Here is a 17,989-nt window from a genome sequence, read left to right on the forward strand (position 1 = left end):
ATTATAAATAGAAATGCTTTTTAAAACATGGCCTTTTATGTACCTACTATGCTGTCATTTTGTTTTATAGTACATAAAAGCATTTTGTCCATTTCATTTTAAATGTTAAGCAACACCCCAAGGGTTGCTAAATGAGTCATTGAACTCGCTTCTTGCAGGGTCTGTAGCCATGAATATGGCACCTAATAGATGTTTTGATCAGTGGTTATAAAAGAAAACATGTTAATAGCTGTTTGGAGTACATCAGCAGAGTGGAGGCATTTTTGCCTTAAAACCATGGAGTTATTCTCAGTTGTATTTGTTCTGTGGTGTCACCCAAGATGGAGTTTGTTTTGTACCCTGCTGGGTGGAAAAGCCACAGGCTTAGGTTGCAGGTAGATCTGGATTCAAATCCTGTCTCCAAGTTACTGTGTGGCCCTGGGAAATTTACCTTTGCTCTCTGAGCCTCAGTTTTCTTGCCTACTGAAGGTGGGAAGTAACTTCCATATCTTCTCAGATATGTGACTCAGTCCAAGTTCGTACTGCTTGCTCCACGTTGTTCAGTTGCTAAGTCATGTCGACTCTGCAACCCCATGGACTACAGCACACTAGGCTTCCCTGTCCTCCACTATCTCCTGTACTTTGCTCAAGTTCATGTCCATTAAGTCAGTGATGCTATCCAACCATCTCATCCTCTTTCATCCTCCCCTTGTTGCATGACAGGCCAATAAATTGAGAGATGAGTTATTTGGGCAAGGAGTGGTAGCATTATTAAGAAAGCTAGCCGACTGAGAAGAGGATGGACTCCTGTCCCAAGAACCATCTTGCCTGAGTTAGAATTCAGGCTTCTTTTATGCTCAAAGAGGAGGGAGTAAAGTTAAACATTTCCTGGTTCCAGTCAGCCTCCAGAGGGCATGTGTTCATTTCTTCCTTCCTGCAGTTATTCACAGGTGGGCTTGGTCAAGATGTTTCCTGTGAGTTAAACAAAGGTGTTTTAGCTTAATGCTCATTTCTTCAGAGTCAGGGTTTCCAGAGATGGGCCATTATGTATCATTTAAGCTTATAGACCACATCCCTTTAATGATTAACTTAATAATTAACTTGTAATAGAATACAAAGGTTCTTCCCTGTTATAGATATTACACTTAAAGCTTATAGTCCAGTGCCCTCAGACTCCCTTTTACTTTTCCTCTTCTCTTTAAGGTCATCAGCTCTTGCTGCAATCCTAACCTTTTTCTCTGTTATTGTCTGGTGACAGGAAATGTGTCTTATAAAAGCATCTTGTCGCTATGCTTTCCCAGTGCCCTGAAAGAGCTGGTCAGGCAGAGGAGTTCTGAGTTTTCTCCTGCTGAATAAGAGTCTGCCTTTGTTCTGCTGCTCTTTTATTCATTTAAACAATTTCTGCCAAGTGCCTGTTCTGGGCCAGGCTCTTTACTGGTCTCTGGGTTACAGTGGGAACAGGGTCCCCAGGTTGGTTCTCAGAGGTGTGTCAGGTAGGGCTCCAGGTCGCTAGGCTGGGTATCTTCTGTTTCCCCTCCAGGTCTATCTTCATCCCTCTCTGCCTGTCCAGGAAGGCTGACCACATCACAGGTTCCCTTGCTGTCTGGCGTCTGGCTGGACTCAGCCTCTGGCCCACTGGGGAGAACTCAGAGGCAGAGAGATGTGTGAAGTTGGGATTTGGACTCTTCTGGGCTGCCTTCACTACCCCCACCCCAAGAAAGCCACAGCTCTTTCTAAATTGTCTTTCTCTAACTTCTCAACTTTTAACCATTTGAGCCTCATTGCCTTTTGGGGTTTAGGGCCTTGAGTTACTGCACCATTCCTTGTGCTTTCTTTACATCTACGCTTTTGAATAAAACCTTTTCAAGTACCTCTTATTGATAGTTGAGTCATCTTGATTTGAAAAGGTCCCTCTGTTTTCTGCTGGGGTCTGACTCCGTGAAAAATAATAAACATCCACACTGGCTCTGATGTGCATTAAAAGAGAATTGCCCATAGTTAAAACATCCATTGGGTTTCTGTTCTGTATGAAATCCATGGTGATGTCTATTGAAGGTCGATTTATAGCTAAAGGTTTCTCCATGTTGATCACATCCAAAAGGATTTTTTTCCGGTATAAAATCTCTGATACTCCATGAGCTATGTCATTTTTTGTTTGAAAAAGGTTTCCTGTGGTGATTACATTCATAAGGCTTCTGCCCTGTATGAATGCTATGACATTCATGAAATGTGGCTTCTTACTCTAGGCTTCTTACTTTTGTGGTGTTCACAGGGCTTCTCACTCTAGAATGGATCCCTGTTTTGGGTAAGAGATGAGCTATCATTGATTCCCCCACCCCCAGATTCATTACTTTCAGAGTAGATGTCGCCACTGAGAAGTCCAAAGAGTAGGAAGAAGTTTGAATTTTGGCTGGAAGCTCTCACCCAGTGATTATATTCAGGGTTTTAATCCAACATGGATGAGCCAGAGCAAAACCATCTTTCATCTCTGTTACAATCAGATGACTTCATCCAGGTGTAATTTCCCTCTGATCTGCCACATCTAGTTTATGGTTCAAATTCAATCTAAGTTCGTCACATTGATGGGGTTTTATTTTTTGGAGAAGTAAGTATGGAGGTTAAAACAGCTTGTTTTCCAAGATTCTCACCTTGGTCTAGGTTTTCCTGTAACAGGTCATCTCTGGTGGGGAAAGCTTACCTGTTTTCCTATTGTCAGTTTATCAGGTCATTATCTTTCAAAAAAAAATGTCATAAGCCGTTCTTTGTGAGTCTTTTCACGTTATGAAGGAATAGACACATCTTAACAAATGTTTTGCCATGAGGTTGGCTCCTTAGGTGCAGCCTACTCTTTATATTACAGAAATCTCTAATAGAGATCTTTTTTTTCTCAAGTTCTGGGAGGCAACCTACCGGTTAGCACCTGCCTGGCACTTCTTCCGCCTTGGTCCATGGCTTCCCTCCTTGTTTCAACTTACAGATCTCAGCTGGTTTGCTGTCTTTTTGTTTTGGCTCTTGACTTGTGGGATCTTAGATCCCAATTAGGGATCGAACCTATGCCCTCTGCAGTGAAAGAGCAGAGTCCTAACCACTGGAGCACCAAGGAAGTCCTTGGTTTGCTGTCTTAATGCCCTCTGGAGAGTAGGATCTGTAACTCCCCAGCATTGTGTCCCTGTGGTCGGTTGTCTGTGTGGTTCCTGCTGCCCCAGGTAAAATTCATAGCCCCTTTTGTGAATGATCCTCTTCCCTTCTACTTGATCCTTTCAAAATCTTCTTCTTGGGAAAAAGCAGAGAAGGTGGATTATTCTGCAACTTACTTATTTTCATTTATCTTGCAGTTCTTTCTGTGTTAACTCCCATTTCTTATTAATGGTGATGGGGTATTTCATAGTATTGTTATGTCACAATTTATTCAATCACTCAATTGTGGTATCTCAATCATTTAATAAAAAAATAAGCTGTTAAGGATTTGGAAGTTTAAGCCATTTTAAAAGGGAAAACTAGCATTTGTTTAAAATAGAAAATTACCACTCCTCAAAATAAAAAATGTTCAAGAGTAGATTTTGATAAGATGGATATACCTCTTTAATGGATAAATCAAAACTTCTGAAAAGAAAAAGACCAAAGTCTGTCTGACTATACATTTCTATGACTGGATAATGATCAAATGTTCAGTACTCCAAAAAAATTAATTAATGACATTAAATGGGACAAGACATGATTGTTGCTGTCTGGGGAAAGAAAAGTAATTATATACTTTCTCCACCCAAACAAAAGGTCAGGCTGTCCTACCCTGTGAAGCTGTCACACGGGCCATTAGCCATTAAGCCAGGGAAGTTCTGCCTTCTGTGTTTTGATCTATTCAATAGCTGTTCTGAGCACCTGGCACCATCCTCTGTCACGTCCTGCACACGCTGTGCAGGGAACAGACCCCAGGAGGGTACAAACCAACAGAGTGGGTGAGTCCTTCATGAGCAAAGATGCTAAATCTGAAACACATGGTCTTTTTTATCACTTCAGATCTGCAGTGTCTACCTCTTGTCAGGTGCCTGAAAAGCTGCCGGAAGCAAAACTTGTCAGCTGAAAGCATCCTTGGAGGTGGGTGTAAGTGGGACTGGTCCTCCCTCCCTGACGCCAATAGAAGTGCAGGCGCTTGAGTACCTTCAGGAGGTGGTCTGGACTCCCGCTCATCCAGGTAGCTGGGTCAGCGAGCAGAGACAGTCTGCATCACATCTCATTTACTCATCTGTTCTTTTTGCAAGTTTCTCTTTCTCAACAACTTCGTTGCTATTGTTTAGTCAGCAAGTCATATCCAACTCTTTGCGATCCCATGGACTGTAGGCTCCTCTGTTCATGTGATTTCCCAAGCAAGAATACTGGAGTGGGTTGCCATTTCCTTCTCCAGGGGATCTTCCCCATCCAGGGATTGAACCTGCGTCTCCTGCATTGACAAGCAGATTCTTTATCTCTGAGCCACCAGGGAAGCCAGCTTCAACAACTTTGCTGCTGCTGCTGCTAAGTTGCTTCAGTCGTGTCCGACTCTGTGCGACCCCATAGACGGCAGCCCACCAGGCTCCTCCATCCCTGGGATTCTCCAGGCAAAAACACTGGAGTGGGTTGCCATTTCCTTCTCCAATGCATGAAAGTGAAAAGTGAAAGTGAAGTCGCTCAGTCGAGTCCGACTCCCAGCGACCCCATGGACTGCAGCCCACCAGGCTCCTCCATCCATGGGATTTTCCAGGCAAGAGCACTGGAGTGGGGTGCCATATCTAGATATAATTCACATACCATAAAATTCACCCATTTTAAGTGGGTCACTGATTTTTAGTCATTTTGCTGAGATGTGCAATGAGCTGTTTTTACTCCTAACACCTGTGACACCAGATATGTGAGTTTTCTCTTCACACCAACCAGTTCTCCAACTCATTGGATACCAGTAGGGACTCCGACAAATCAATTCAGTTGGTAGGAATTTGTGCAGACCCACAGATGCCAGGGCTCAGTCCCACAGACGGTCCTCAAGTAGGACCCCAGTCTCAAATCTCAGGTTGTCACCTGTACTTCTGACTGAGGAGCTATACACTGGGGCTTCCTGCAAACCACCTCCACCCTAGGTGTGATGATTCAACAGAAGGATTCAGAGAATTCAGGAAAATACTGTGACTGGTTTATGGTAAAGGGAGCAACTCAGGCGCAACCACGTGGGCATGGGGGACAAGGTATGGGGGAGGGGTGCTGAGCTCCCCCCCTCTCTGGGCACATCACTCTCCCAGCACCTTGGTGTGTTCACCAATCTGCAAGCTCCCTGAGCCCTGACGTTTAGGGTTTTACGGAGGATCCATTTCACGGTTGTGATTGAGTAAATCATTGGCCATTGGTGATTAACTCACTTTTCAGCTCCTCTCTCCTCCCTGGAGGTCAGACCAACCTTCTAATCATTCCAAGATCTCTTTGGCCACAGTCCCCTTCCTGAAGCCATCAAGGGCCCCCAACATGAGCCATTTGTTAACATGCAAAGACCATTCTTCACCCTAGGAACTCCAAGGGTTTTAGGGGTCATGTGAAGGAACAAGAGACAAAGACCAAATATTGATTTCTTATATCACATCCAGTAACCCCACAGTCCAGTGTTAGGGTATATCTGTCACCCCCAGTGAGATCTCTTGTGTCTTTTACAATTAATCGTCATCCCTAGTTCCAATTCCAGGCAACCATGGATCTTTCTGTCTCTATGGATTTACTTTTTCTAGATATTTTGTATTAATGGAATAATGCAAAATCTCTGTTTTGTCTGGCTTCTTTCACTTGGCGTAATATTTTTGAGGTTGTCCATGTTAGAAATGTAGTTCATCCCTTTTTATGGCTAATATTTCATTGTATGGATGGGTCACATTTTTGCTTATTCCTCTATCAGTTGATGGACATTTGCATTTTTCCACTTGAAGGCTATACTGAATAATGCTGCTGGAACATTTGCATGAATAACTTATTTACTTTTAATAATAATAATCTGTGTATGGAGGAGGAAAGTTTCAAAATGGAAGTGATATGTAGATCGTGATTCTCTGATTTTTACTTCATGCCACTGTTTTAAGAGTTAAGGTCCTGTTTGCATATATTTCTATGTGATTCATAACACACATCTACTTGGTTAGTTCTGAGAACTATGGCCCAGAAAATTAGAAGCTGCCCCTGCACAGTATTGTGAAACCAAGGACAAGACTAGGGATGAGAGATAAGCAGTTTAGCAAACTAGCTTATGCAAGCCCTGAATGTTAGAAACAAAGGACTAGAAAAGCACACTGTAGCCTAAAATGAAGTCTCTTTTCTAGCATGTATACTTGTGTTTTTGCATAAGGTCTTTTAAGGATATTTCAGAAGCTTAGATGAATGTGCTGAGTTACCTGAAAATGTGTTATTGTTGTTCAGTCAACTAGGTCATGTCTGATTCTTTTGTGACCCCATGAACTGTAGCCCACCAGGCTCCTCTGTCCATGGGATTTCCCAGGCAAGAATTCTGGAGTGGGTTGCCATTTCTTTCTCCAGGGGATCTTCTTGACCTAGGGATCAAACCCGCGTCTCTTGCATTGTAGGTGGATATGTCCAGAAATGTGTTGAGTTACCTGGTAATTATCAGGTAATATATAATAAAAATATAGATATATAATATTTATTTATTTGGCTCCCCAGGTCTTAGTTGTAGCATGCAGGGTCTTTAATTGCAGCCTGAGAACTCTTGGCATGTGGGATCCAGTTCCCCGACCAGGGATGGAACCCAGGCTCCCTGCTTGGGGAGCTTGGAGCCCCAGCCACTGGGCCACCAGGGAAGTCCCTATCAAGTATATCTTAACGTATGGACAAGAACCCAGGAAGCTGGAAAGAATGAGTGGATTCTGCAGATGAAGCCTACAAAAGTACAGGGGACAGGGCTGCAGGGTGGATGGGGAGTGGACAGTGCCTGATTTTGGAAACAGCTCCCAAGTATCTGGTGCAGGACCTCTTCCTCACCTCCCACCATCCACACAGCTAATGGCCTCGTCCAGCTCCCAGGTAGGAGTTTTATCCAAGCCTGAGCACATGCACTCACCATAGTGATGGGCTTAGAGATGGGCATATGATTTAATTTAGTTGGTCTGAAGTTTTTCACTTCATGGGTAGAGAGAGGATTGTGACAGAAAAGCTGGTTTTCTACTGGAGTCAGTGATCTGATAGAAGTCCAGTGCGATTGGGTCCACACTGTGGGGGGAAAAAATGATTGTCCAAGAAAGAAGCCAAAGAAGAGAAAGTTAATCTCCTGAGACAGATTTTTGATGGTACCTCTTCAGTCCCTGGCAGGGCCCAAATGTTAATAAATTCCTCCCTCTCTCTTTTTTTTTTAAATAACCCAGTTGGAGACGGGGTTTTGTTGTCGGCAATTCAAAGAGTCTTGACTCTTCTCTTGCTTGGAATACATCGAGGTCATCAGAATTTAATTTAAAAACATGAGAGTGACAAGCTGCCTCTTGTTCCTAAGTGAGCTGGAGCAGATTCTTACCTGTTCAAGTGTTTCTGGCTGAGCCTTAGGCAGAGAGCGGGTTGTTTGTCTTGTCCCTGAATCATCGCTTCCTTCTCTCTTCCTCTGCTGGGAGGTGATCTCAGTTTGGGAGGGAAACCAGAGCAATTTCAAGTCTACTTGATGAAGACTTCCTTACCCACTCAGCGAAGCTGATAAGAACAAGAGCCACTCCTGTGACACAGATGAGAAAACCAAGACTCGGGATGGCTAGATGCTTGGGTCACGGAGACACAGAGAAAAGATCAGCCTGCCCAGGGCTTTCTGTTGCTTTTACTGCAATGCCTTTCACTTTGAGAGGGGGTCCAGCCCTGGCTCGTCCAGGGCATTCTCTTCACCTGCCTGCTAGCCTTCCTGAGGACATGACCTCCCCTGCACCTGGCACGAAGTACATGGTCCACATTAAACCCCGATCACGTACTTGTGATGACAAAAGAGAAGACTCGGATGTAAAGAAGAAAAGGTAGACTTTGAAGCGAGGACACATTTTATGTGCTGGGTGAGATATTTGAAGCCTAACCATCTTCTTTTTTTTTAATTAATTTTTAAAATTTATTTTTGGCTGTGCTGGGTCTTCATTGCTGTGCAGGTTTTTCTCTAGTTGCGGGGGGTGGGCTTCTTGTTGCGGTGGATTCTCTTGTTTCGGAGCACGAGCTCTGGGGGACGGGGCTCAGTAGTTGCAGTTCCTGGGCTCTAGAGCACAGGATTAATAGTTGTAGCACACAGGCTTTGTGGCTCAGAGGCATGTGGGATCTTCCCAGACCGGGGATGGAACCCATGTCTTCTGCATTGGCAGGCTGATTTTTTTTTTTTTTTAAACCACTGAGCCACCAGGGAAGCCCTGAAGCCTAACATCTTCTGAATAGAATTAAGCAATTGTGAAACTGGTGGTTACTAAATCGCCTTGGGATTTTAGTTAAGTTATCAGTTAAAGAAGATGAGTCTGATTCTGACAGGGAAATGCATAGGAATGATGACCATATACTAAGCAGGGGCTTTGCACTTTTTATCTGTGATGCTCAGCATTCTCCTGAAGCTAGTGATCATTCCCATTCCACAGATTGGGAAATATGGGCTCGGAGGGGTGATCAACCAGCATTCATGGCGTTCTGATCCCAACCCCAAAACATCATGTTGTAGCTTTAAAAAAATCCTTGTAACTGAGCTGCAATTACTGCCAGTTAATCACATTCTTTGAAGAATATAATCTATATCGGAATTTTTAAGTTTGCAGCTGCCTCCACATTTGAGGACCGCTGCTCATAAGTGATTCTGGTTCTAGAAGAATTTCCAGTGCAGTATGCCACTCACTCCCTTCTTTGTGACCCTTTGATCTTTAGAGGAAGTCAGATCAAGCACTTCTGATCTGATGCTGTGTGGAGACTACAAGGATGCTAACACAATCTGGGTTTTCTGGGCAGCCTCGTTCCGCAGGAGAGACGTGCCTTTGTCAAGGGATGGCAGGCAGCTAAATCTCCAGGATTTAGATCTCTGACCAGCAGGCAGAGAGCTGAGTGTCTGCAGAGGAACCAGGAAGGGCTGGATGCCTAGTGGGGACAAAATTGAATGTGCATGTGGTCATGGTGCTTGGAGTAATGGGAAGGGTTCCCTCGGAGGGGGAAACTCTTTTCTAACTTTCCTCTTTCAAAAGTATGCCTTGCTTGCTTCTCAGCCCATTTTTACCCATGTGAGAATTGTCTAGTGGGACTTGGAGTTGATGGAATCTTCTCAGTAGTGGGTGACTCAGAGGGTAGACTGTCTGCCGGGTGATTCATGCTCGAGTCTTCAAAACTGAACTCACTTGCTTGCTTCATTTCATCTCGAGCAGTGGCTGCTGTGTGGATTGGCCACCTGGGCCAGGAGAAGGGAAATGGAAGATGATTTCTGAAGAAGGAAAACTGATGATGATTTCATTTAATTATGACCCCTTGTGACTTCCCGAGGCTTTTCCTTGGCTTTATGTGATGGGATAAATGTGCTTGCTTTGTCAAGAAGCCACCTTAACCGTGACTTTCAGCTGTGGAAATTCTTCTATTCTCAGTTGTGGATGGCCTTGTAGACCCGCAGCAGCAGCAGCAGTAGCAACTCGGCACATGATAGAAATGCAGAGTCCCAGGCCCCCTCCCAGCCCTGTGATTCAGAATCTGCATCTCCACAAGATTTTGGGATCTTCCAGGGAATCTTGACTGTGCATTTCTATTCGAGAAGCCTGCATAGGGTGAGACCAGAATATAGTAAAGTGACCCATTAATGTCCTTTAATAATAATAATATCAGTAGGAATAACATCAAGGGACCCCAGGGACTGTGCTAATAAGTCTTTGATGTATTATTTCATTGAAACTTCTCAGCAACACTGGATGGAGGTACTAACATTATTCCCTTTTTTTTTCTGGCAAGGAAACAGAAATGCACATGTGGGTGAGAGGCAGTGAGAGACAGGGCCCTGGATCCAGCTCACATCTCATCTGCCTCTAAAGTTCATGACCATGAGCTCTATGCTACGATGTTAGTCTGTGTGAATGAGTGAAAGATGCGGTCACAAGTTGCTTCCATGTGTTCATTTGCTCCTCAGATGTTTTCTGAGTTCCGGCTTCAGAGCAGGCATGGAGTGGGCTTGGAGGAGATAGGATGGAGCCCGCCTCCCCATGCACCCCCAATTCAGAAGGGTAATGGGAGGAGGAAGGGGAGGAGCAGGGGCATGAATAAATAGCCGAATCCCAATGGGCATCACAACTTCATGTCCTGGGCCAACCTTGAGGGGGAATTCAGCATTTTGCTGTCCCCCTCCAAGGGAAACCCATTGCTCCAAGCACCATGACCACATGCACGTTCAATTTTGTCCTCACTAGGACAGAGGATGAGATGGCTGGATGGCATCACAACTCGATGGACGTGAGTTTGAGTGAACTCCGGGAGTTGGTGATGGACAGGGAGGCCTGACGTGCTGCAATTCATGGAGTCACAAAGAGTCAGACATGACTGAGCAACTGAACTGAACTGAACTGGGGCATCTAGGCCTTCCTTGTTCCTTCTGCAGATGCTCAGCTCTCTGCCTGCTGGTCAGAGATCTAGGTGCTAGAGATCTAGCTGCCCACCATCCCTTGACAAAGGCACGTCTCTCCTGTGGAACGAGGCTGCCCAGAAAACCCAGATTGTGTTAGCATCCTTGTAGTCTCCACACAGCATCAGATCAGAAGTGCTTGATCTGACTTCCTCTAAAGATCAACCGGTCACAAAGAAAGGGATGAGTGACACCAGACTGGAAATGCCGATTTTGTTGTCTAGTTTTCTACTTCCTTTTTATACCTTAATTAGAAGCATTTCTGTGGCATTCTGCTTGCCTTATCCTCAGTGGACCAGAAGGGCAGATCACAAGTTCCCTTGAATCACCTCCTCTAGTGGTTTTTGTTTTCACTTCTAGCTAATTCTTTTGCACATCACATCTTACATGTAAACCCAATATGTGAACCAGATCCCGGGACAGCATGACTCTCTGAGCTTGGAGCCCTTCCCTCTTCTCAATCTCTTCCCCTCTTTTTTCCCCTTCCACCACCAGCCTCCCCGTCTTGCTTTGCCCCCACCCCCATGGGCCTCTGTATTTGTCAGGATGATATTGCTTACAAATGACAGTAGCTCGGTAACAGAAAGTCCAGGCGTAGGACTAGCTTCAGGCATAGCTGCAGGCAGGCACTCAAATGAGAACAGCAGGCATTCTGTCTCTTTAGTCTGCCTCCTGCTTTCTCTGATGTTGGCTTCATCCTCAGATGCCACTCCTGCCAGCCGGGGTAACTTGGCACCCAGTGGTCCACGGGAAGGAGTACTTTCTTAGTGTTCAAGGACTGAGAGTCCCCCTGAGCTGCCTTGAGTCAGAGACATGGCTACTGTGCCCAAGACATGGAGGACTCATGAGCCAGGTACCTCCCTGGTGGCTGGTGTTGATGGGGTCCATGTCACCTGATCCACAGTCCCGAGGCAGCAGTCACCTGGGACCGCCATGGACAAGAGCAAAGGCTAAAAACCTCCCATCACATCCAGCTCTGCCACCTGCAGGATGCGTGACTGAAGTCTAGAGACTTCAGCGAGAGAGTTGTTCATGCCCACACCAGCCTAGAGCCATGCCAAGTCCCAGGCTCTCCTGAATTTCAGCTCAGAGTTTCCTCTATTGACGCACCCAATGTTTTCAGAGAGGGGCAAACCATTTTCTTTCCTGATAAACAAAGTCCTTCAAAGCACTTCTTGTGGTATTCACCCTAAAGGACCATCAGTGACCTTGCTCTTGCGTGCCTGCTGATGACAAGTTGGAAGATGCGAGCCTCTTAGAATCCAGCAGTGTAATGGCATGAACGGAACGAACACAGAGCAGGACTCTTCCTCCTGTAATTAGAAATGTGGAAAGAATCTTTCTTTCTTCTTTGTTTCTCAGTATCTATCATTAAAGTGAGACAAGTGCTCTATAACATTCAGGGAAATGAGCCAGTTATTCAGGTATTTCATGGAAAATACATTTCTTTGGCTTGAGCAACTCACCTCCTTAGCTGCTTCCCACTTCCATTCAACTGCTGCCTCTGGCGATAGATAGGCTTTCTGTGTTGCCTGGTGAAAACATGACAAAAAGGAGAATATGTAAGGATTTTTCTGTGTATTCATTATTAATACTTCTGGCAGAAAGTACACAGAGTTCTCTACTGGGGCTGAGAGCTGCTGAAGCCCATCCAAGCCTGGAGAGCATAGCCACAGGCCACGTGTTGCATCGCACGGTGGGTCTGTGGGCAACGCATGAACCGTGGGGCCTGACTGGCTGAGTCCTAGTTCTGCTCCCCCAATTCTGAGCAGCCTGGGTCTGGATGATTAACCTCTTCCATGATCCTATTAATAAGATTCCATTTAATAGTGCTTATTATCTCATAGGGTTTTCATGAGAATTCAATGAGTTACTATATCTAAGTGTTTAGTCCAATGTCTGGTACATAATTATACCAGGTAATGAGTTTTACTATTATTGTCATTTACTGAATTTGGCTCTCAAATAAGTGTTTTTATGTGAGAAAGGTTGAGTTCTTCATTTAAAGGGTTTGCTTGTATTCTGCATTTTGTCAGAAAACAACAGGTACAAAGTTCCTGAGGCTGGAATGAATACAGTGAGTTTGAGTCCAATTGAGGGGTGAGTATGGGCCGGGGCTGGGGGGAGGGTTGGGGGCTTACTGGAGGAAATCAATTGTTAGGACTTTTTAGGGCATGGTTGTTGTTCAGTCACTCAGTGGCGTCTGACCCTTTGCAACCTCAAGGACTGCAGCACACCAGGCTTCCCTGACCTTCACTATCTTGGGAGTTTGCTTAAACTCACGTTCGTTGAGTCGATGAGGTCTTCCAGCCATCTCATCCTCTGTCACCCCCTTTTCCTCCTGCCCTCAACCTTTCTCATCAGAATCTTTTCCAGTGAGTCAGCTCTTCACATCAAGTGGCCAAAGTACTGGAGCTTCAGCTTCAGTACTAGTCCTTCTAATGCGTATTCAGGGTTGATTTCCTTTAGGATTGTCTGGTCTGATCTCCTTGTAGGGCAGGATAGGGAAGTGGAATTTTATTCAAGGCCACTGAAGAGTTTTGAGCAGAAGTGTGATATTATCTGATTAGATCTTTACTTGACTGCACTGGCTGCTGTGTGGAGAATGGATTTTAGCGGAGGTGAGGGTGGGTAAATGTTTTCATCCACGGAGGCTTGGGTGTGTTGTAGCTCCCAGTCCTATAAAAAGGCATCACGATTAAGCTCAAAACTTCAACTTAAATAAGGACCACAGGAGATGATTTCTAGGGGTACTGGGAGTAAGCCCCTGTGGTGATTCTGCCTTGGTGATAGGGGGTGAAAGTGAACACAATGAACGAATGAAGATAGAATGTGCTTTTATTTCCAAGCATTAAGCGTATTGGGAACCTGACTGTCCCACTGCGTAAAATGCACAGTGGGTTCCTGTATGAAATCTGGGGAAGTGGTTGTGGAGGAGAGAGTGACAGCCTGACATCCAGGGTCATTCACCCCAGAAATGGATGCACTCCTACGGGTACCCACAGACTTTGGAAGAGTATAACAAGTAGAATGATGACCTGTCTTCTTGGTTTTTATGACAGCTCAACGGAGGCTCTGTTACGAACGTCTGGACTTGTGTTTGTAGAAATAGTCCTTAAAGCCTCTCTCTATGGTAGCACATGTCTCTGGGGTCATTGGGCCATCGTTCAACACTGCTGTTTCCAGGAGAGGCACTAGGGTGTCTGGGTTGGACTTGGGGGTGTGGGTGGACACCCCGAGTTTGAATCTCCACTTCTCTACTTGTAACTGAGTTTCTGTAGACTTCTTTACTTCCCTGAGTTTCAGATGCCTCATCTGTAAAATAAGGATGAGCCTCATGTTTGCCTCAAGGGGTTATGCAGAGATCAAAGAATCAAGTGCCGGTAAGGAACTTAGCACAGCTCCTGGCATGGGGTCAGCACTGCATGTGGATGTGTGTTTTTGACTGTGCATTGTGCTCATGAGAAAGTGCTCTGTGTCCCTGCTATTTAAAAGGTGGTCCCCGACCAGCAGCCATACCCTGTGGGAGCTTGTCAGAGTCAGAAATTCAGCATCTGAGAGAGTAACATTGACATATATACACACTACCATGCGTCGAATAGCTTTTGGGAGGCTGCTGTATAGCACAGGGAGCTCGGCTTGACACTCTGTGATGACTAGAGGGGTGGGACGGTGAGGGGTGGGAGGGAAGCTCAAGAGAGAGGATGTATGTATACTTATAGGTGATTCACATCATTGTACAGCAGAAACTAACACAACATTGTATAGCAATTATACTCCAATTGAAAATAAGTTAAAAAAATAAAGGATTAAAAAAAAAAAGAAACTCAGAACCTTCGGCTTCACTCCCAATCTGTTGAATTAGCTTTAGTGCTTGAACAAGATCCCGGGAGATTTCAGCAGATGTTTCTGTTCAGAAGCACTGCTCTGGGCTAAAATGTACATAGAAAGGGCAACTGGATCTGTTTTGATTACGGAAAACTGTTGGCAGCATTGTGTTGGTGCAAAAAGACATCAGCCTCATGGCACAAAATATACAGAGACCCTGAAGTAGCTGGGCATTCTCGGGCAGTCATGTTTGGGACAGAGGTTCTTCATCTATAAAGTGACTCATCTATGTCAGAGACTTGTTGACAGTATAAATGAAATAATGTGAAAGCTAATATGAAAGAGTGCAAAGTACATTATTTTTATCTTGTTTGCATAGAAAAAGGACATCATAATCCCTAGAGCCGTCAATACCATTTTCAAAGAATTCGATTCCCCATTTTCCACATCAATTTTCCGGGAGGCAGGGGACAAGACCTATTATTTGGTGTCTCGATTAAAATAATGCAGAGTGGCAGTGGCCCAGGAATCTCAGCCTGATATTTTTGGAAACTAAATGGGAGAGTTTTGTAGTTTGGCTAAAAAGCATTGCCCTAGAAAAGGCCAGAAATGCTGTCAATGGGGATGTTTATGCCATTGACAAAATAGTCACGGAATTGCAGTAGACGGCCATGAGCAGAAGCCAGTGGGATGCTTCCGGGTGGTGTGGTTCAATGTGACACACGTTTATCAGCCACGACAGCCTTTTTTTTATTATTTCCAAACATCACAACCAAAGCAAGAAACAAATCCTATTGTTCACATTAGCACAGATCAAGTACAGCAAGCCTCAGTATATTATAGCACAAGAAAAATACACAGTTGTATACCGAAGACACAGCATAATGTAAGAATTCGTGGGAGAGGGGAACGTGGGGACAACCAGAAAGTACAGTCTGAAGTCCTCTGGGATGGAAGGGGGTCTGACAGATGCTCGCAGCACACAGCTGTGGACAGAGCTCATCAGCAAGGCTCACCCTGTGTTCACAGGAGTGAATGTCTTTACTTGACTCAGTATAGACCTTGACAACAGGGTCACCCAACTTTAACACCATGTCAAACAAAAGAGCGGTGAACCAGAAACCATCCTCCTTCATACATCATCACATCACATAGAAAACCCGCGACAGAGACACAGTTCTTATGAGCAAAACAGCTTTCAAGAAAGTCACAGGCAGCTCAGAGTTTAACTCCCTGAAACTACACTTCAGCAATTTCTTGAGACACATGCCCTCCCATCCACAATTCCCTCTCTTGTTTTAAAGACAGAAAAGAAACCATAGGAAAATTTGTCTTTTTAAAATAGGGAAATACATACCTTAAAATAGCAAGATATCAAAATACTTTGTACATGGGTATGTTCTGATTTTCCAAAACACTTGATCTCTCTTTCATTAGAGTTTTCAAAGATGCCCTGTGTTGAATGCAAACAAACCCAACAACAACAGAAACAATCATAATAGCACAAAATAGAATAACACAATAATAATAACAAAAATAGAAGTGGATTCCATCCCCATCCTATTTCTTTCGGGGGCTGGGGGGTGGTGATGGAGTCAAGAAGAGGGGCACAGCATAGCATTACTTCTTCCACAAAGAGGTCATTGTTTTTAGGGTTATTTTACCGTAAATAGAGTAACAGACTAGAAATCTAGTTTCTTATGAAATGAGAGTAAAGCCATTCGAGCTGGGGGTTGGTAGCTGTAACAGGTTTGCTTGGGGGAGATTCCAGCTACCCTTACTGTTACTGCAAATCCTTGGGTCTGTCTGACCTGAAGCATGAAGGAGTGGGTGGGAAGCAGGGCGCAGGCAGGGATCCAAGACCCTGGGTGCATGGAAATGAATGCAGACAGCGCTCAGAGTAGCCTTCATGGATTCCCCCCAGGGACTATTTGAGAAATCAGAGCTTGTGACTTACCCACGTAGGCATCCTTTCAGAGAGCCTGTTATATACCGTTTTCCTCTTTCAACCAAAGGCTCTCTGCAAGCTTAAAAACAAGAAGATACCTAGGATCATGACTGGTAAAACTCTTTTTTATGTCTTATAAGTAGTTATCTGCCTTGTTGCTAAACACCTGGGCCAGCTGGAGGGTGGAAAGTGACCAGACTGAGAACCCTTGCAAAGGCCCCACGTCTTATCCCAAGTTCATGCCGTTGCAACTGCAGAGGATCTCCTTGAAGGTGTTGCGCAGCTCCAGGCTCCGGAAGGCATAGATGAGCGGGTCGATGACAGAGTTACACATGATGAGGACCAGGTAGGTATTGAAGTGGGCAGTGTAGCAGACGCAGTAGGGGTTGGTGGGGCAGGTTATTATGAGGACAAGATGGAGGAAGAAGGGGGCCCAGCAGAAGACGAAGACCCCCAGCAGGATGGTGATGGTGACTGCCCCCTTCATGCAGGAGTGCTGCTGCGGGGCCGCTCCATCAGCGGGTGGCAGCGCGGCGATGCGCTTGACGTGCAGCCGGGCGAAGAGGAACATGTGCACGTAGAGGGTGCCCATGAGCAGCAGCATGGCAAGGAACATGGTGACCAGGCACACGATGACCATCTTGCTCTCGGAGTAGACGATGAACACCACACCGCAGATGCCGCAGCCCAGCCAGATGGCCACGATCAGGGCCAGTGCCTTCCTCACGGTCATGATGCTGTGGTAGCGGAGTGCATAGAAGATGGTGACGTACCTGTCAACCGCAATGGCCAGAAGGTTGCAGATGGAGGCCACCAGGGAGATGCAGATCATGGAGTCAAAGACATTGTCCATGTGCTGGATGAACTGGTCCTCCAAGGTCAGGTAGTCGCTGTTGACCACGGCGATCATGATGGTCTCCAGGGCATTGGACACGCTCACCAGCATGTCGGCCACAGCCAGGCTGCAGAGGAAGAAGTACATGGGGGAGTGCAGGTTGCCATTCCTGACCACCGCCAGGATGACCAGGATGTTTTCCAGCAGGCTGATGATGCCCAGGGCCAGGAAGACCTCGGGCTTGATGAAGACCTGTTCACAGAAGCGGCTGCTGCTCTGGTTGCTGAAGGAAGGGGCAGCGACGTGCTCTGAGCTGTTAGGCAGCTTTGGTTGAGCCGAGTGCAGACAGCACGAAGCATTCATCGCTCACAGGCAGCTGGCTGATTGGAGCGGGGGCTCCAGCAGGGTCCCGAGGCTGTGGCTGCTGCTGTTGCTGCTGCTTTAGGAAAGAAAAAAAATCTCCCCTGGGATCCTGGTTTCAGATGCTTGTCCAGAGTACAAGCTTGTCCAGTGTTAGATTTTGTTCTTCCCCAGAATAAAAGGATGGAGACAGGGAGAGAAAGAGACAGGTCGGGAGAGAGAATGAGAGACAGAGGAAAAAGTCAGCTTGGATTCTTACAAAAAACTTCCCTGTGCTTCTCCAGGACGATCAGTTTTAGAGAAACTTATCTCTCTCTCTCCCTTCTTAGCTTCCTACTGTCTCTCTTTCCCCCTCTCACATCCCAACCTGGGAACAGAAAACCAGCCACTAGCTGCTACAGTTACAACAGTTTTCATAGCAAGATGG

At 45.5% G+C, this 17,989-nt stretch overlaps 1 protein-coding gene across 1 annotated transcript; it reads right to left on the reverse strand.

Moving 5' to 3' along the window:
- Positions 1 to 16,593: 16,593 nt before the first annotated feature.
- Positions 16,594 to 17,565, reverse strand: MC3R (melanocortin 3 receptor). Its single transcript, XM_005887965.2, has one exon. The coding sequence runs from the start codon at positions 17,563 to 17,565 to the stop codon at positions 16,594 to 16,596; it is 972 nt and encodes a 323-aa protein (XP_005888027.1).
- Positions 17,566 to 17,989: the final 424 nt, after the last annotated feature.

This window comes from Bos mutus, chromosome 13 (assembly GCF_027580195.1).
Source record: "Bos mutus isolate GX-2022 chromosome 13, NWIPB_WYAK_1.1, whole genome shotgun sequence".
Classification (NCBI taxonomy): domain Eukaryota; kingdom Metazoa; phylum Chordata; class Mammalia; order Artiodactyla; family Bovidae; genus Bos; species Bos mutus.